Raw genomic sequence first — 20,036 nt, 5'->3', positions numbered from 1 at the left:
TTTAAATTCATTAGAATATATTTCTCTGCTCAGGTTTAGATTAAGGATTAGGTTCATTTTAACATATTTCTCTGCTCAGGTTTAGATGAAGGTTTGGGTTCATTTGAATATATTTCTCTGCTCAGGTTTAGAGGAAGGTTTGGGTTCATTTGAATATTTTTCTCTGCTCAGGTTTAGGTTCATTTGAATATCTTTCTCTGCTCAGGTTTAGGTTCATTTGAATATCTTTCTCTGCTCAGGTTTAGGTTCATTTGAAACTATTTCTCTGCTCAGGTTTAGGTTCATTTTAACATCTTTCTCAGCTCAAGCTTAGATTCATTTCAATATCTTTCTCTGCTCAGGTTAAAATGAATTTGAACATACTTCTCTGCTCAGGTTTAGGTTCATTTGAATATCTTTCTCTGCTCAGGTTTAGGTTAATTTGAATATTTTTCTCTGCTCAGGTTTAGGTTCATTTGAATATCTTTCTCTGCTCAGGTTTAGGTTCATTTGAATATCTTTCTCTGCTCAGGTTTAGGTTCATTTGAATATCTTTCTCTGCTCAGGTTTAGGTTCATTTGAATATCTTTCTCTGCTCAGGTTTAGGTTCATTTGAATATCTTTCTCTGCTCAGGTTTAGGTTCATTTGAATATCTTTCTCTGCTCAGGTTTAGGTTCATTTGAATATCTTTCTCTGCTCAGGTTTAGATTAAGGATTAGGTTCATTTGAATATCTTTCTCTGATCAGGTTTAGATGAAGGTTTGGGTTCATTTGAACATATTTCTCTGCTCAGGTTTAGGTTAATTTGAATATATTTCTCTGCTCAGGTTTAGGTTCATTTGAACATCTTTCTTTGCTCAGGTTTAGAATTAGGTTTAAATTCATTAGAATATATTTCTCTGCTCAGGTTTAGATTAAGGATTAGGTTAATTTGAATATCTTTCTCTGATCAGGTTTAGGTTAATTTGAATGTCCTTCTCTGCTCAGGTTTAGATGAAGGTTTGGGTTCATTTGAACATATTTTTCTGCTCAGGTTTAGGTTCATTTGAATATCTTTCTCTGCTCAGGTTTAGAGGAAGGTTTGGGTTAATTTGAAACTATTTCTCTGCTCAGGTTTAGGTTCATTTGAACATCTTTCTCTGCTCAGGTTTAGGTTCATTTGAATATCTTTCTCTGCTCAGGTTTAAAGAATTTGAACATACTTCTCTGCTCAGGTTTAGGTTCATTTGAATATCTTTCTCTGCTCAGGTTTAGGTTCATTAGAATATCTTTCTCTTCTCAGGTTTAGATTAAAGTTTAGGTTAATTTGAATATCTTTCTCTGCTCAGGTTTAGGTTCATTTGAATATCTTTCTCTGCTCAGGTTTAGGTTAATTTGAACATCTTTCTTTGCTCAGGTTTAGAATTAGGTTTAAATTCATTAGAATATATTTCTCTGATCAGGTTTAGATTAAGGATTAGGTTCATTTGAATATCTTTCTCTGCTCAGATTTAGGTTAATTTAATATATTTTCTCTGCTCAGGTTTAGGTTCATTTGAATATCTTTCTCTGCTCAGCAAATAGAACTTCTCAACTAGCCTACCTGGTTAAATAAAGGTTTGAAATATCTTTTCTCTTTTTTTTTTTTAAATTTTCTCTGCTCAGGTTTAGGTTCATTTGAATATCTTTCTCTGCTCAGGTTTAGGTTCATTTGAATATCTTTCTCTGCTCAGGTTTAGGTTCATTTGAATATCTTTCTCTGCTCAGGTTTAGGTTCATTTGAATATCTTTCTCTGCTCAGGTTTAGAGGAAGGTTTGGGTTAATTTGAAACTATTTCTCTGCTCAGGTTTAGGTTCATTTAACATCTTTCTCAGCTCAAGCTTAGATTCATTTGAATATCTTTCTCTGCTCAGGTTAAAATGAATTTGAACATACTTCTCTGCTCAGGTTTAGGTTCATTTGAATATCTTTCTCTGCTCAGGTTTAGATTAATTTGAATATTTTTTTCTCTGCTCAGGTTTAGGTTCATTTGAATATCTTTCTCTGCTCAGGTTTAGGTTCATTTGAATATCTTTCTCTGCTCAGGTTTAGGTTCATTTGAATATCTTTCTCTGCTCAGGTTTAGATGAAGGTTCATTTGAATATCTTTCTCTGCTCAGGTTTAGGTTCATTTGAATATCTTTCTCTGCTCAGGTTTAGGTTCATTTGAATATCTTTCTCTGCTCAGGTTTAGGTTCATTTGAATATCTTTCTCTGCTCAGGTTTAGATTAAGGATTAGGTTCATTTGAATATCTTTCTCTGATCAGGTTTAGATGAAGGTTTGGGTTCATTTGAACATATTTCTGTGCTCAGGTTTAGGTTAATTTGAATATATTTCTCTGCTCAGGTTTAGGTTCATTTGAACATCTTTCTTTGCTCAGGTTTAGAATTAGGTTTAAATTCATTAGAATATATTTCTCTGCTCAGGTTTAGATTAAGGATTAGGTTCATTTGAATATCTTTCTCTGATCAGGTTTAGGTTAATTTGAATGTCCTTCTCTGCTCAGGTTTAGATGAAGGTTTGGGTTCATTTGAACATATTTTTCTGCTCAGGTTTAGGTTCATTTGAATATCTTTCTCTGCTCAGGTTTAGAGGAAGGTTTGGGTTAATTTGAAACTATTTCTCTGCTCAGGTTTAGGTTCATTTGAACATCTTTCTCTGCTCAGGTTTAGGTTCATTTGAATATCTTTCTCTGCTCAGGTTTAAAAGAATTTGAACATACTTCTCTGCTCAGGTTTAGGTTCATTTGAATATCTTTCTCTGCTCAGGTTTAGGTTCATTAGAATATCTTTCTCTTCTCAGGTTTAGATTAAAGTTTAGGTTAATTTGAATATCTTTCTCTGCTCAGGTTTAGGTTCATTTGAATATCTTTCTCTGCTCAGGTTTAGGTTAATTTGAACATCTTTCTTTGCTCAGGTTTAGAATTCAGGTTTTTCATTAGAATATATTTCTCTGCTCAGGTTTAGATTAAGGATTAGGTTCATTTGAATATCTTTCTCTGCTCAGATTTAGGTTAATTTTAATATTTTTCTCTGCTCAGGTTTAGGTTCATTTGAATATCTTGTTGTCTGTTCACACTGCTTTGAACATCTTATCTTTGCTCAGGTTTAGCAATTAGGTTTAAATTCATGAGAATATGTTCTCTGCAGTACCTAGGTTAAGGATTAGGTGAAATTTGAATATTTTTCTCTGCTCAGGTTTAGGTTATTTGAATATCTTTCTCTGCTCAGGTTTAGGTTCATTTGAATATCTTTCTCTGCTCAGGTTTAGGTTCATTTGAATATCTTTCTCTGCTCAGGTTTAGATGAAGGTTTGGGTTCATTTGAACATATTTCTCTACTCAGGGTTTAAGTTAATTTGAATATATTTCTCTGCTCAGGTTTCTCTGCTCAGGTTTAGGTTCATTTGAACATATTTCTCTGCTCAGGTTTAAATATCTTTCTCTTCAAGGTTTTAGGTTCATTTGAACATATTTCTCTGCTCAGGTTTAGATTAAAGTTTGGGTTCATTTGGAATTTGAATATCTTTCTCTGCTCAGGTTTAGGTTCATTTGAATATCTTTCTCTGCTCAGGTTTAGGTTAATTTGAATATCCTTCTCTGCTCAGGTTTAGATGAAGGTTTGGGTTCATTTGAACATATTTCTCTGCTCAGGTTTAGATTTCATTTGAACATATTTCTCTGCTCAGGTTTAGGTTCATTTGAATATCTTTCTCTGCTCAGGTTTAGGTTAATTTGAACATCTTTCTTTGCTCAGGTTTAGAATTAGGTTTAAATTCATTAGAATATATTTCTCTGCTCAGGTTTAGGATTTGAATATCTTTTCTCTGGATTAGTTAATTTGAACATCATTTGCTCAGGTTTAGAAAGGTTTGGGTTCATTAGAATATATTTCTCTGCTCAGGTTTAGGTTCATTTGAATATCTTTCTGCTCAGGTTTAGGTTCATTTGAATATCTTTCTTGATCAGGTTTAGGTTAATTTGAATATATTTCTCTGCCTTCTCTGCTCAGGTTTAGATGAAGGTTTGGGTTCATTTGAACATATTTCTCTGCTCAGGTTTAGGTTCATTTGAATATCTTTCTCTGCTCAGGTTTAGGTTTTAGGTTTATGGCATTGAATATATTTCTCTGCTCAGGTTTAGATTAGGTTTGAAATATTCATTTGAAATATATTTTGCTCAGGTTTAGAATTATTATTCATTTGAATATATTTCTCTGCTCAGGTTTAGTTTTGGGTTCATTTGAATATCTTTCTTTCTCTGCTCAGAATTTGTCTTAGGTTTAGATGAAGGTTTGGGTTCATTTGAATATATTTCTCTGCTCAGGTTTAGGTTCATTTGAATATCTTTCTCTGCTCAGGTTTTCATTTGGGTTTAAATTCATTAGAATATATTTCTCTGCTCAGGTTTTGAAGGATTAGGTTCATTTGAATATATTTCTCTGCTCAGGTTTTTAGGTTCATTTGAACATATTTCTCTGCTCAGGTTTAGGTTCATTTGAATATCTTTCTCTGCTCAGGTTTAGATTTGAACATCTTTCTTTGCTCAGGTTTAGAAAGGTTGAATTTTAGAATATCTTTCTCTGCTCAGGTTTAGATGAAGGTTTGGGTTCATTTGAATATCTTTCTCTGCTCAGGTTTAGGTAAATTTGGAAGGTTTGGGTTCATTTGGTTTTCTCTGCTCAGGTTTAGGTTCATTTGAATATTTTCTCTGCTCAGGTTTAGGTTCATTTGAATATCTTTCTCTGCTCAGGTTTAGGTTCATTTGAATATCTTTCTCTGCTCAGGTTTAGGTTCATTTGAATATCTTTCTCTGCTCAGGTTTAGATGAAGGTTCATTTGAATATCTTTCTCTGCTCAGGTTTAGGTTCATTTGAATATCTTTCTCTGCTCAGGTTTAGGTTCATTTGAATATCTTTCTCTGCTCAGGTTTAGGTTCATTTGAATATCTTTCTCTGCTCAGGTTTAGGTTCATTTGAATATCTTTCTCTGCTCAGGTTTAGGTTCATTTGAACATCTTTCTCTGCTCAGGTTTAGGTTCATTTGAACATCTTTCTCACATACAGCAACATACATAACATGTGATCTCATAAATACAGTCAAATTTATAATCAATATAATAGGAAATGTTCAAAAGGCTTCCAATTAAATCAACCCAGACAGGCCCCCCTCTCCCCTGTCTCACCTCTGGGTAGGACCACTCGGGGGAGAAGTCTGTGATGGTTGCTAGGCGTTGTAGCTCAGTCCCGTTGTTAGGGGGAAGAGGGGGGAAGGGGAGGAAGGAGGAGGAGGGGGAGGGCTGGGGAGGAACCATGTAACGTACCCCCGTAGGGAACAGGCTGGTGGGAGCCGGGTTCGGGACGAGGACCGAGGTGTGTGTGTGTGTGTGTGTGTTGGGGGCGTCGGCCTCTGTGATGAGCTCAGAAATGAGGTCAGGGAACTGGCTGTCGAACGATATCTCTAGCTCCTCCGAGACATCCGTGACCTCCGACCTTTGACCCGTGTCCATGGGTGTGTCCTCTGCCTCGTAGCCCCGCCCCCTCTCCTCCTTTACTCTAACCCGCCCATTAGCCATATTGGTCATGTTAACATTACCCATAGTGGCATTGGCACTGTCCATATTAACAGTAGTCGAAAGAGCCATGTTTGCATTAGCCACGTTGTTGATGTTAGCAAACAGGGACTCTAAGGGAGTCGGCTGGCTGAGTCTCTGGTGCAGGAGTAAGAGCTGCCTCCCCCTCTCCCTTTCCACCTCCCTCCCCCTCTCTCTTTCCACCTCTTTCTCCATCTCTCTCTCCTGACTCTGAAGACGTCTGTGTTGCAGCAGGAGGAGTTGAGAGTGGTGGTTCTGGGTCAGGGTCAGTGGGGTCGGGGTCGGGGTGGGGTTGGGGTTACAGTGCATAGAGGTCATGGGTTGGGGGAGGTGCTGCTGGAGCTCTTTGGGCTCTAGGACGACCAATGGCTGCTCTCCGTCCTGCCTGTGAGGCTGCAGATTGGGCGCCATCTGCTGAGTGGGAGGGGTCTGCTGCGTTTCGTGGCGAATCAGGAGCAGCGATGATGATGTTTTTCTGTGGTGTTGCCCTGACGACGACGGCTTGGGGGATTGGCTTCGCTGGAGGAGAGCCAGTTTGGTGGGCGGGTGCCCCTCTTCTCTCCCCTCCTCCCTCTGTCTTTCTCTCTCTCCATCTGCCTCCCCCCTCTCCCCCTCTGTCTCCCCCAGAGGGCCCAGGGCCAGCGCTGATTCCAGACACAGAGGCAGGAGAGAGGGGGCGGAGTGGGACGGAGAGAGGGACAGAGAAAGGGATGGAGGGAGGGAGGAAGAAGGGGCGGAGTGGGACGGAGAGAGGGATAGAGAAAGGGATGGAGGGAGGGAGGAAGAAGGGATAGAGTGGGACGGAGAGAGGGATAGAGAAAGGGTTGGAGGGAGGGAGGAAGAAGGGATAGAGTGGGACGGAGAGAGGGATAGAGAAAGGGTTGGAGGGAGGGAGGAAGAAGGGATAGAGTGGGACGGAGAGAGGGATAGAGAAAGGGTTGGAGGGAGGGAGGAAGAAGGGATAGAGTGGGACGGAGAGAGGGATAGAGAAAGGGTTGGAGGGAGGGAGGGAGAAGGGGCAGAGGTCTGGAGCATCACTCTCTCTTCATTCTTCCTCTCTGCCTCAGAAGAGAGGGATGAGAGAGAGGAGGGAGGGGATGAGCAGGGGGGAGGGGACGTGGGGGAGAGGGAGAGAGTGAGGGAGGGTGCATGTGGGGAGGAGGAGGAGGGGGGAGGAGAGGGTGAGGAAGGGGGAGAGTGCCTCCGTAGGTCTGACCCTGTTTAGGACTGTTCAGAAAGGAGTCTGGATCGAAGACAGGTTGGCAGGGTGAGGGAGAGGGGGCGGCAGGAGGGAGAGGGTGCAGGAGAGATGGAGAGGGGGATGGAGTGAGGAGTAGTCCCCCTATAACGGGTGAGGACAGGAGGGTGAGGCTGAGAGTAGCCACCCCGGGGGTGGGGGGGGAGGGGGTGGGTGGAGCAGGTGGGGTTGGGGGGGAGGGGGTGTCTGGTTTAGGGGGGACGGGGGAGAGTACCAGCTGACCTGAACGGGTAAGAGACAGACTCGACTCCCGCTCTCCTCCACCCTGCGTCCCGATGACCCCCGCCGTAGTCATGACGATCACCGCATTCTGCGGTAGGGCAACCGTCGTCAGGCCCCGCTGGTCACCATAGAAATTGTTGGTGGTGCCGTTGCTGACGGCGATGGTTGCTGTGCGGTGAGCCTGGGGGGGGGATGATGAGGAGGAGGAGGAGGAGGAGGGGGGAGAGGGGGAGGAAGAGACTCCCTCATGTCTCCCTACCAGGCTGGTAGACCCTCCAAGCTTTACCTGGGAGTGTGTGTGTGAGGGGGGAGGGTGTGTGTGTGGGGAAGGTTTCTTCTCGCCGCCTGCAGGGATGTCTCCCCCTCCTGTCTCCCCCTCAGCCAGGGGTGAGGCTGACATGGCAGGGCTGGTAGCGGGCAGTTTGGGGGAGATAATGCGATGTTTGGTGCTGTTACAGCGGTGGGGAATGTTAGCTCCAGGAGACGCTGGAAGGAAGAAGGTAAGATAGCGAGTGAGGGAGAGACGAGAGGGAGGGAGGAGAGGGAGGAGAGGGAGGAAAGGGACGAGAGGGACGAGAGGGAGGAGGGAGGGAAGAGAGGGAGGAGAGGGAGGAGAGGGAGGAGAGGGAAGAGAGGGAGGAGAGGGAAGATAGGAAGGGTAGGGGGAGAGGGGGGAGGAGAGGGACGGAGGGAAGAGAGGGAGGGAGGGACGAGAGGGAAGAGAGGGAGGAGAGGGACGAGAGGGAAGAGAGGGAGGGAAGGGAGGAGAGGGAGGGAGGAGAGGGACGAGAGGGGAAAGAGAGGGAGGAGAGGGACGAGAGGGAAGAGAGGGAGGGAAGGGAGGAGAGGGAGGAGACCAAAGAGAGGGAGGAGAGGGACGAGAGGGAAGAGAGGGAGGGAAGGAGCGAGAGGGAGGGAGGAGAGGGACGAGAGGGAAGAGAGGGAGGAGAGGGACGAGAGGGAAGAGAGGGAGGAGAGGGACGAGAGGGAAGAGGGAGGGAAGGGGCGAGAGGGAGGGAGGAGGAGAGAGGGGAAGAGAGGGAGGAGAGGGACGAGAGGGAAGAGAGGGAGGGAAGGGAGGAGAGGGAGGAGAGGGACGAGGGAGGGAAGAGAGGGAGGAGGGAGGGAAGAGAGGGAGGAGAGGGAGGAGAGGGAGGAGAGGGAAGAGAGGGAGGAGAGGGAAGAGAGGGAGGGAAGGAGCGAGAGGGAGGGAGGAGAGGGACGAGAGGGAAGAGAGGGAGGAGAGGGACGAGAGGGAAGAGAGGGAGGAGAGGGACGAGAGGGAAGAGAGGGAGGGAAGGGAGGAGAGGGAGGGAGGAGAGGGACGAGAGGGGGAAGAGAGGGAGGAGAGGGACGAGAGGGAAGAGAGGGAGGGAAGGGAGGAGAGGGAGGAGAGGGACGAGGGAGGGAAGAGAGGGAGGAGGGAGGGACGTGAGGGAGGAGAGGGAAGAGAGGGAGGAGAGGGAAGAGAGGGAGGAGAGGGACAAGAGGGAGGAGAGGGAGGGACGAGAGGGAAGAGAGGGAGGGAAGGGAAGAGAGGGAGGAGAGGGACAAGAGGGAGGAAAGAGAGAGAGGAGGGAGGGACGCGAGGAAGGAGAGGGACGAGAGGGACGAGAGGGAGGAGGGAGGGACGCGAGGGAGGAGAGGGACGAGAGGGAGGAGGGAGGGAAGAGAGGGAGGAGAGGGAAGAGAGGGAACGAGAGGGAGGAGGGAAGAGAGGGACGAGAGGGAGGAGGGAAGAGAGGGAAGAGAGGGACAAGAGGGACAAAAGGGAGGAGAATTAAAGAAACAGAACATACAGAATACATTGCAGTAGTCACAGTAGTCTCTAGCCACAGTAGTCTCTAGCCACAGTAGTCCGTAGCCACAATAGTCTGTAGTCACAGTAGTCTCTAGCCATAGTAGTCTGTGGTCACAGTAGTCTGTAGTCCCAGCAGTCACTGGCCACAGTAGTCTGAAGTTACAGTAGTCTGTAGCCACAGCAGTTACTGGCCACAGTAGTCTGAAGTTACAGTAGTCTGTAGCCACAGTAGTCTGAAGTTACAGTAGTCTGTAGCCACAGTAGTCTGAAGTTACAGTAGTCTGTAGCCACAGTAGTCTGTAATCACAGTAGTCACTAGTCACAGTAGTCTGTAGTCACAGTAGTCACTAGTCACAGTAGTATGTAGTCACTTGTCACAGCAGTCACTAGTCACAGTAGTCCGTAGTTACGGCAGTCTCTAGTCACAGTAGTCCGTAGTTACGGTAGTCTCTAGTCACAGTAGTCCGTAGTTACGGTAGTCTCTAGTCACAGTAGTCTGTAGTTTTGGCTATACTGCCCTCCAGTGGTAACATTTACACAGATTTACCCAGTGTGGAGCTGCAGAGACAGGTGTGTGTGCGAGGCTGAGGTTTGGTCTGTTGAGACTCCAGGATCTGTTGAGCCAGTTGTTCTATAGAGAACTCTGATGATCCATAACCTTCTCCACATGACCACTTAATGCTGTGGACTAGAGAAACAGAGAGAGAGAGAGAGAGAGAGAGAGAGAGAGAGAGAGAGAGAGAGAGAGAGAGAGAGAGAGAGAGAGAGAGAGAGAGAGAGAGAGAGAGAGAGAGAGAGAGAGAGAGAGAGAGAGAGAGAGAGAGAGAGAGAGAGAGAGAGAGAGAGAGAGAGAGAGACAGAGACAGAGAGAGAGAGAAGAGAGAGAAACAGAGAGACAGAGACAGAGAGAAACAGAGAGAAACAGAGAGAGAGACAGAGAGAGAGAGAGACAGAGAGAGACAGAGAGAGACAGAGAGAGAGAGAGACAGAGAGAGATAGAGAGAGAGATAACAGAGAGAGAGAGAGAGAGAGAGAGAGAGAGAGAGAGAGAGACAGACAGACAGAGAGAGAGAGAGAGAGAAACAGAGATAGAGACAGAGACAGAGAGACAGACAGAGACATAGAGAGAGACAGACAGAGAGAAACAGAGAGAAACAGTAGAGATCAGAGAGAGAGAGAGAGAGAGACAGAGAGAGAGAGAGAGAGAGAGAGAGAGAGAGAGAGAGAGAGAGAGACAGAGAAACACAGAGACAGAGAGACACCATAGATATTAGTCAGCCATCACATTGCCAGGACTTATGGTGCCTTCAACACCCGTCCCAAGACTGACCTCTGAGTGAGAGGAGGTACTCACTGACCTTTCACCTTTTCAACCAAAAGATGACAAATAGGTCTTGAATTTGTTTTGTTATCTTTTGGCACAATCAGATCGGACCTAAGACTTCCTAACTGGGAAGGTTTGCAATTACGAGGAGCAGTATATGTATGTATGTGTGTACTAACACATAGGCTTGAGCTGGGCCAGTAGTTCGTCTCGGCTCCAGCGTAACGAGTCTCGGCGGTCGGCTACGGCACATAGCAACGGGCCGCACGCCTTCCCATGATCCTCCAGCGACGGAACATTCAGGTAGTGAACCAGCACCATGTCTGGGTTCTATACACACACACACACACACACACACACACACACACACACACACACACACACACACACACACACACACACACACACACACACACACACACACACACACACACACACACACACACACACACACACACAGAGAGAGAAGAGGTTAATACACACACACACCAGGGTTTCCGTTAGCCGAAAATGAAAACTATTGTTAAGCAGGTAAATAAACCAGCAGCCCATTCTAACCATCTAAACACCTATAATGACAAGGTGAAAACAGGTTTTTACTCATTTTATTTATTTATTTTATTTTTTATTTCACCTTTATTTAACCAGGTAGGCAAGTTGAGAACAAGTTCTCATTTACAATTGCGACCTGGCCAAGATAAAGCAAAGCAGTTCGACAGATACAACGACACAGAGTTACACATGGAGTAAAACAAACATACAGTCAATAATACAGTATAAACAAGTCTATATACAATGTGAGCAAATGAGGTGAAAAGGGAGGTAAAGGAAAAAAAGGCCATGGTAGCAAAGTAAATACAATATAGCAAGTAAAACACTGGAATGGTAGTTTTGCAATGGAAGAATGTGCAAAGTAGAAATAAAAATAATGGGGTGCAAAGGAGCAAAATAAATAAATTAATTAAATACAGTTGGGAAAGAGGTAGTTGTTTGGGCTAAATTATATGTACAGGTGCTGGAGAGTGTGCTACAGGTGGGAGATGCTATGGTGACCAGCGAGCTGAGATAAGGGGGGACTTTACCTAGCAGGGTCTTGTAGATGACATGGAGCCAGTGGGTTTGGTGACGAGTATGAAGAGATGGCCAGCCAACGAGAGTGTACAGGTCGCAGTGGTGGGTAGTATATTGGGCTTTGGTGACAAAACGGATTGCACTGTGATAGACTGCATCCAATTTGTTGAGTAGGGTATTGGAGGCTATTTTGTAAATGACATCGCCAAAGTCGAGGATTGGTAGGATGGTCAGTTTTACAAGGGTATGTTTGGCAGCATGAGTGAAGGATGCTTTGTTGCGAAATAGGAAGCCAATTCTAGATTTAACTTTGGATTGGAGATGTTTGATGTGGGTCTGGAAGGAGAGTTTACAGTCTAACCAGACACCTAGGTATTTGTAGTTGCCCATGTATTCTAAGTCAGAGCCGTCCAGAGTAGTGATGTTGGACAGGCGGGCAGGTGCATGCATTTAGTTTTACTTGTATTTAAGAGCAATTGGAGACCACGGAAGGAGAGTTGTATGGCATTGAAGCTTGCCTGGAGGGTTGTTAACACAGTGTCCAAAGAAAGGGCCAGAAGTATACAGAATGGTGTCGTCTGCGTAGATGGAGTGGATCAGAGACTCACCAGCAGCAAGCCCGACATCATTGATGTATACAGAGAAGAGTCTTCTTTAGTCGGTCCAAGAGATTGAACCTTGAGTGGCACCCCCATAGAGACTGCCAGAGAGTCCGGTCAGCAGACCCTCCGATTTGACACACTGAACTCTATCAGAGAAGTAGTTGGCAGAGATGAACCAGAGTCGAGGCAATCATTTGAGAAACCAAGGCTGTCGAGTCTGCTGATGAGGATGTGGTGGTTGACAGAGTCAGAGAAGTCCTTGGCCAGAGTCTTCAATCAGAATAGTCTTCTGCACAGTAGATGTTTCTTATCGATGGTCTTCATGAGTTAGAGATATCTTCTTGAGTCAAGATGGAGTCTTCGTCAGAGATGGAGTCTTCTTGGGGCAGAGATGGAGTCTTCATGATGATGGACATGAGTCGGGTCTTCAGGTGCAGAGATGGAGTCTTCATGAAGAGCAGCATTTAGTTTTAGTCAGAGATGTAGTCTTTTAAGAGTCTTCATGAGTCAATGGAGTCTTCATGGAAGGATGGAGTCTTCTTGTATGGTCTTCATTGAAGATGAATCTTCTTGTCAAGATGCATTGAAAATGAAATACAGAGATAGTCTCATCTTCAGTATTCACATGGCTCAGTCTTCATGAGTCAGAGATCACTTTTGAGTCAGAGATGGAGTCTTCAGAGATGGAGTTGAGTCAGAGATGGAGTCTTCTTGAGTCAGAGATGGAGTCTTCATGAGTCAGAGATGGAGTCTTCATGAGTCAGAGATGGAGTCTTCATGAGTCAGAGATGGAGTCTTCTTGGGACAGAGATGGAGTCTTCTTGGGGCAGAGATGGAGTCTTCTTGGGACAGAGATGGAGTCTTCTTGGGGCAGAGATGGAGTCTTCTTGGGACAGAGATGGAGTCTTCTTGGGGCAGAGATGGAGTCTTCTTGAGTCAGAGATGGAGTCTTCTTGGGGCAGAGATGGAGTCTTCTTGGGTCAGAGATGGAGTCTTCTTGGGTCAGAGATGGAGTCTTCTTGGGGCAGAGATGGAGTCTTCTTGAGTCAGAGATGGAGTCTTCTTGAGTCAGAGATGGAGTCTTCTTGGGGCAGAGATGGAGTCTTCTTGGGGCAGAGATGGAGTCTTCTTGGGACAGAGATGGAGTCTTCTTGGGGCAGAGATGGAGTCTTCTTGAGTCAGAGATGGAGTCTTCTTGAGTCAGAGATGGAGTCTTCTTGGGGCAGAGATGGAGTCTTCTTGGGACAGAGATGGAGTCTTCTTGGGACAGAGATGGAGTCTTCTTGAGTCAGAGATGGAGTCTTCTTGGGACAGAGATGGAGTCTTCTTGAGTCAGAGATGGAGTCTTCTTTGGGTCAGAGATGGAGTCTTCTTGGGACAGAGATGGAGTCTTCTTGGGACAGAGATGGAGTCTTCTTGGTCAGAGATGGAGTCTTCTTGGGACAGAGATGGAGTCTTCTTGAGTCAGAGATGGAGTCTTCTTGGGGCAGAGATGGAGTCTTCTTGGGACAGAGATGGAGTCTTCTTGAGTCAGAGATGGAGTCTTCTTGGGGCAGAGATGGAGTCTTCTTGGGGCAGAGATGGAGTCTTCTTGAGTCAGAGATGGAGTCTTCTTGGGGCAGAGATGGAGTCTTCTTGGGACAGAGATGGAGTCTTCTTGGGACAGAGATGGAGTCTTCTTGGGACAGAGATGGAGTCTTCTTGGGACAGAGATGGAGTCTTCTTGGGACAGAGATGGAGTCTTCTTGGGAGTCAGAGATGGAGTCTTCTTGGGACAGAGATGGAGTCTTCTTGGGTCAGAGATGGAGTCTTCTTGGGACAGAAATGGAGTCTTCTTGAGTCAGAGATGGGACTTCTTTAGTCAGAGATGGAGTCTTCTTGGGACAGAGATGGAGTCTTCTTGGGACAGAGATGGAGTCTTCTTGAGTCAGAGATGGAGTCTTCTTGGGACAGAAATGGAGTCTTCTTGAGTCAGAGATGGAGACTTCTTTAGTCAGAGATGGAGTCTTCTTGGGACAGAGATGGAGTCTTCTTGAGTCAGAGATGGAGTCTTCTTGGGGCAGAGATGGAGTCTTCTTGAGTCAGAGATGGAGTCTTCTTGGGACAGAGATGGAGTCTTCTTGGGACAGAGATGGACTCTTCTTGGGGCAGAGATGGACTCTTCTTGGGGCAGAGATGGAGTCTTCTTGGGACAGAGATGGACTCTTCTTTTTGGCAGAGATGGAGTCTTCTTGGGGCAGAGATGGACTCTTTTTTGGCAGAGATGGAGTTTCTTGGGGCAGAGATGGAGTCTTCTTTGGGGCAGATGGAGTCATTTGGGGCAGAGATGGAGTCTTCTTGGGGCAGAGATGGAGTCTTCTTGGGTTGATCCAGTCTTCAGTTGGGGCAGAGATGGAGTCTTCATGAGTCACAGATGGAGTCTTCTGTTTGAGTCAGAGATGAGTCTTCATGGGACAGAGATGGAGTCTTCATGAGTCAGAGATGGAGTCTTCTTGAGTCAGCAGATGGAGTCTTCTTGAGTCAGAGATGGAGTCTTCTTGAGTCAGAGATGGAGTCTTCTTGAGTCAGAGATGGAGTCTTCTTGGGGCAGAGATGGAGTCTTCTTGAGTCAGAGATGGAGTCTTCTTGGGACAGAGATGGAGTCTTCATTAGTCATATTATCAACCAATACTAGTCAGAGATGGAGTCTTCTTGAGTCAGAGATGGATAGTCAGATGGAGTCTTCTTGAGTCAGAGATGGAGTCTTCTTGGGGCAGAGATTTAGTCTTCATGAGTCATAGATGGAGTCTTCTTGAGTCAGAGATGGAGTCTTCTTTGAGTCAGAGATGGAGTCTTCTTGAGTCAGAGATGGAGTCTTCTTGGGGCAGAGATGGAGTCTTCTTGAGTCAGAGATGGAGTCTTCTTGGGACAGAGATGGAGTCTTCAATGAGTCAGAGATGAGTCTTATGGGTCCATAAAGTTAATTTCTTTGCCACATTTTTAGCAATTTTATTTTAGTGCCTTATTGATGACATGTTTTGGAATAGTTTTACTCTCAACGGGCAATCCTTCTTTTCACTCTGTCATTTAGGTTTGTATTGTGAAGTAACAGTGTTGTTGATCCATCCTCAGTTTTCTCATATCACAGCCAATCAACTCTGTAACTGTTTTAAAAAGTCACCATTGACTCATGGTGAAATCCCTGATCGGTTTCCTTCCTCTCCAGCAACTGAGTTTAGTGAATGCGGTATCTTTGTAGTGGCTGGGTGTCAACACCATACAAAGTCAACCAATACTAAACTTCACCATGCTTAAAGGGATATTCAATGTCTGCAATTGTATTATTTATACCCAATCTAATAATAGGTCATATTACCAATTAGGACCCTTCTTTCAACCAATGAGGCCTTACAGATAATTGTAAGTGTCAACCAATACTAGTCAGGGATATTAACATTCTAGTCATATTATCAACCAATACTAGTCATATTATGGTTTCATATTATCAATACTAGTCATCAATACTAGTCATATTATCAACCAATACTAGTCATATTATAACCAATACTAGTCATATTATCAAACCAATACTAGTCATATTATCAACCAATACTAGTCATATTATCAACCAATACTAGTCATATTATCAACCCATACTAGTCATATTATCAACCAATACTAGTCATATTATCAACCAATACTAGTCATATTATCAACCCATACAATACTAGTCATATTATCAACCCTAGTCATATTATCAACCTAGTCATATTATACTAGTCATATTATCATACTAGTCATATTATCAACCAATACTAGTCATATTATCAACCAATACTAGTCATATTATCAACCCATACTAGTCATATTATCAACCCAATACTAGTCATATTATCAACCCATACTAGTCATATTATCAACCAATACTAGTCATATTATCAACCAATACTAGTCATATTATCAACCCATACTAGTCATATTATCAACCCATCCTAGTGGTTTATAATCCTAGTCAGATTATCAACCAATACTAGTCATATTATCAATATGATCAGGTGTGCTGTCTAGAGTAGAGTTTTCCAATATGTGTTTTCCCAGGTGTGCTGTCTAGAGTGGTGTTTTCCCAGGTGTGTTTTCCCAGGTGTGCTGTCGAGAGTGGTGTTTTCCCAGGTGTGTTTTCCCAGGTGTGCTGTCTAGAGTGGTGTTTTCCCAGGTGTGTTTTCCCAGGTGTACTGTCTAGAGTGGAGTTGTCCAAGGTGTGTTGTCTAGAATGTTTTTTTCCCAGGTGTGTTGTCTAGAATGGTGTTTTCCCAGGTGTGTTTTCCCAGGTGTGTTGTCTAGAGTGGTGTTTTCCAAGGTGTGTTTTTCCAAGTGTGCTGTCGAGAGTGGTGTTTTCCCAAGTGTGTTTTCCCAGGTCTGCTGTCTAGAGTGGAGTTTTCCAAGGTGTGTTGTCTAGAGTGGAGTTTTCCAAGGTGTGTTGTCTAGAGTGGTGTTTTCCCAGGTGTGCTGTCTAGAGTGGTGTTTTCCCAGGTGTGTTTTCCCAGGTGTGCTGTCTAGAGTGGTGTTTTCCCAGGTGTGTTTTCCCAGGTGTGCTGTCTAGAGTGGTGTTTTCCCAGGTGTGTTTTCCCAGGTGTGCTGTCTAGAGTGGTGTTTTCCCAGGTGTGTTTTCCCAGGTGTGCTGTCTAGAGTGGTGTTTTCCCAGGTGTGTTTTCCCAGGTGTGCTGTCTAGAGTGGTGTTTTCCCAGGTGTGCTGTCTAGAGTGGTGTTTTCCCAGGTGTGTTTTCCCAGGTGTGCTGTCTAGAGTGGTGTTTTCCCAGGTGTGTTTTCCCAGGTGTGCTGTCTAGAGTGGTGTTTTCCCAGGTGTGTTTTCCCAGGTGTGCTGTCTAGAGTGGTGTTTTCCCAGGTGTGTTTTCCCAGGTGTGCTGTCTAGAGTGGTGTTTTCCCAGGTGTGTTTTCCCAGGTGTGCTGTCTAGAGTGGAGTTTTCCAAGGTGTGTTGTCTAGAGTGGTGTTTTCCCAGGTGTGTTGTCTAGAATGGTGTTTTCCAAGGTGTGTTGTCTAGAGTGGAGTTTTCCAAGGTGTGTTTTCCCAGGTGTGTTGTCTAGAGTGGTGTTTTCCCAGGTGTGCTGTCTAGAGTGGTGTTTTCCAAGGTGTGTTTCCCAGGTGTGCAGTCTAGAGTGGTGTTTTCCCAGGTGTGTTTCCCAGGTGTGCAGTCTAGAGTGGTGTTTTCCAAGGTGTGTTTCCCAGGTGTGCAGTCTAGAGTGGTGTTTTCCCAGGTGTGTTTTCCCAGGTGTGCTGTCTAGAGTGGTGTTTTCCCAGGTGTGTTTTCCCAGGTGTGCTGTCTAGAGTGGTGTTTTCCCAGGTGTGCTGTCTAGAGTGGTGTTTTCCCAGGTGTGTTTTCCCAGGTCTGCTGTCTAGAGTGGAGTTTTCCAAGGTGTGTTGTCTAGAATGGTGTTTTCCCAGGTGTGTTGTCTAGAATGGTGTTTTCCCAGGTGTGTTTTCCCAGGTGTGCTGTCTAGAGTGGTGTTTTCCCAGGTGTGTTTTCCCAGGTCTGCTGTCTAGAGTGGAGTTTTCCAAGGTGTGTTGTCTAGAATGGTGTTTTCCCAGGTGTGTTGTCTAGAATGGTGTTTTCCCAGGTGTGTTTTCCCAGGTGTGCTGTCTAGAGTGGTGTTTTCCCAGGTGTGTTGTCTAGAGTGGAGTTTTCCAAGGTGTGTTTTCCCAGGTGTGCTGTCTAGAGTGGTGTTATCCCAGGTGTGCTGTCTAGAGTGGAGTTTTCCATGGTGTGTTTTCCCAGGTGTGTTGTCTAGAGTGGTGTTTTCCCAGGTGTGTTTTCCCAGGTGTGCTGTCTTGAGTGGTGTTTTCCCAGGTGTGTTGTCTAGAGTGGTGTTTTCCCAGGTGTGTTTTCTAGAGTGTTTTCCTAGGTGTGCTCTCTAGAAAATGACCTTTTTCAGGCAGCTTCATTACAGGAGTCGTTCTGTTAAGATTCATCACCATAATACTGTAAATGTGATGTCTGTCGTTCTAATCACTGTGGGGGACGTCTTCATACTGTAAATGTGATGTCTGTCGTTCTAATCACTGTGGGGGACGTCTTCATACTGTAAATGTGATGTCTGTCGTTCTAATCACTAGTGACGTCTTCATCATGTAAATGTGATGTCTGTCGTTCTAATCACTGTGGGGGGCGTCTTCATCATGTAAATGTGATGTCTGTCGTTCTAATCACTAGTGACGTCTTCATCATGTAAATGTGATGTCTGTCGTTCTAATCACTGGGGACGTCTTCATCATGTAAATGTGATGTCTGTCGTTCTAATCACTGTGGGGGACGTCTTCATCATGTAAATGTGATGTCTGTCGTTCTAATCACTGTGGGGACGTCTTATCATGTAAATGTGATGTCTGTCGTTCTAATCACTAGTGACGTCTTCATCATGTAAATGTGATGTCTGTCGTTCTAATCACTAGTAGCGTCTTCATCATGTAAATGTGATGTCTGTCGTTCTAATCACTGGGGACGTCTTCATCATGTAAATGTGATGTCTGTCGTTCTAATCACTAGGGACGTCTTCATCATGTAAATGTGATGTCTGTCGTTCTAATCACTGTGGGGACGTCTTCATCATGTAAATGTGATGTCTGTCGTTCTAATCACTAGGGCGTCTTCATCATGTAAATGTGATGTCTGTCGTTCTAATCACTAGTGGGGCGTCTTCATCATGTAAATGTGATGTCTGTCGTTCTAATCACTGTGGGGGACATCTTCATCATGTAAATGTGATGTCTGTCGTTCTAATCACTGGGGGCGTCTTCATCATGTAAATGTGATGTCTGTCGTTCTAATCACTGTGGGGACGTCTTCATCATGTAAATGTGATGTCTGTCGTTCTAATCACTGTGGGGACGTCTTATCATGTAAATGTGATGTCTGTCGTTCTAATCACTAGTGGCGTCTTCATCATGTAAATGTGATGTCTGTCGTTCTAATCACTAGTGACGTCTTCATCATGTAAATGTGATGTCTGTCGTTCTAATCACTGTGGGGGGACGTCTTCATCATGTAAATGTGATGTCTGTCGTTCTAATCACTGTGGGGACGTCTTCATCATTTAAATGTGATGTCTGTCGTTCTAATCACTGTGGGGGCGTCTTCATCATGTAAATGTGATGTCTGTCGTTCTAATCACTAGTGACGTCTTCATCATGTAAATGTGATGTCTGTCGTTCTAATCACTGGTGACGTCTTCATCATGTAAATGTGATGTCTGTCGTTCTAATCACTAGTGACGTCTTCATCATGTAAATGTGATGTCTGTCGTTCTAATCACTAGTGACGTCTTCATCATGTAAATGTGATGTCTGTCGTTCTAATCACTAGTGACGTCTTCATCATGTAAATGTGATGTCTGTCGTTCTAATCACTAGTGACGTCTTCATCATGTAAATGTGATGTCTGTCGTTCTAATCACTGTGGGGGACGTCTTCATCATGTAAATGTGTTGTCTGTCGTTCTAATCACTAGTGACGTCTTCATCATGTAAATGTGATGTCTGTCGTTCTAATCACTGTGGGGGGCGTCTTCATCATGTAAATGTGATGTCTGTCGTTCTAATCACTGGGGACGTCTTCATCATGTAAATGTGATGTCTGTCGTTCTAATCACTGTGGGGACGTCTTCATCATGTAAATGTGATGTCTGTCGTTCTAATCACTGTGGGGGACGTCTTATCATGTAAATGTGATGTCTGTCGTTCTAATCACTAGTGACGTCTTCATCATGTAAATGTGATGTCTGTCGTTCTAATCACTAGGGGCGTCTTCATCATGTAAATGTGATGTCTGTCGTTCTAATCACTGTGGGGACGTCTTCATCATGTAAATGTGATGTCTGTCGTTCTAATCACTGTGGGGGACGTCTTCATACTGTAAATGTGATGTCTGTCGTTCTAATCACTGTGGGGGACGTCTTCATACTGTAAATGTGATGTCTGTCGTTCTAATCACTAGTGACGTCTTCATCATGTAAATGTGATGTCTGTCGTTCTAATCACTGGGGGACGTCTTCATCATGTAAATGTGATGTCTGTCGTTCTAATCACTAGTGACGTCTTCATCATGTAAATGTGATGTCTGTCGTTCTAATCACTGGGGACGTCTTCATCATGTAAATGTGATGTCTGTCGTTCTAAT

The 20,036-nt window shown here is 44.6% G+C and overlaps 1 protein-coding gene across 1 annotated transcript in view; it reads right to left on the bottom strand.

The window, feature by feature from the left end:
* The window catches only part of camta2 (calmodulin binding transcription activator 2), a 136,083-nt gene that overhangs the window by 94,874 nt on the left and 21,173 nt on the right, over window positions 1-20,036 (bottom strand). The window contains 4 exon segments of the mRNA XM_052458900.1: window positions 5,160-6,633; window positions 6,636-7,557; window positions 9,420-9,560; window positions 10,376-10,526. Coding sequence (XP_052314860.1) covers window positions 5,160-6,633; window positions 6,636-7,557; window positions 9,420-9,560; window positions 10,376-10,526 — 2,688 coding nt within the window.

Source organism: Oncorhynchus keta, chromosome 13, assembly GCF_023373465.1.
Source record: "Oncorhynchus keta strain PuntledgeMale-10-30-2019 chromosome 13, Oket_V2, whole genome shotgun sequence".
NCBI classification, from domain to species: Eukaryota; Metazoa; Chordata; class Actinopteri; order Salmoniformes; family Salmonidae; genus Oncorhynchus; species Oncorhynchus keta.
This window is presented reverse-complemented; position numbering and strand designations above follow the sequence as displayed.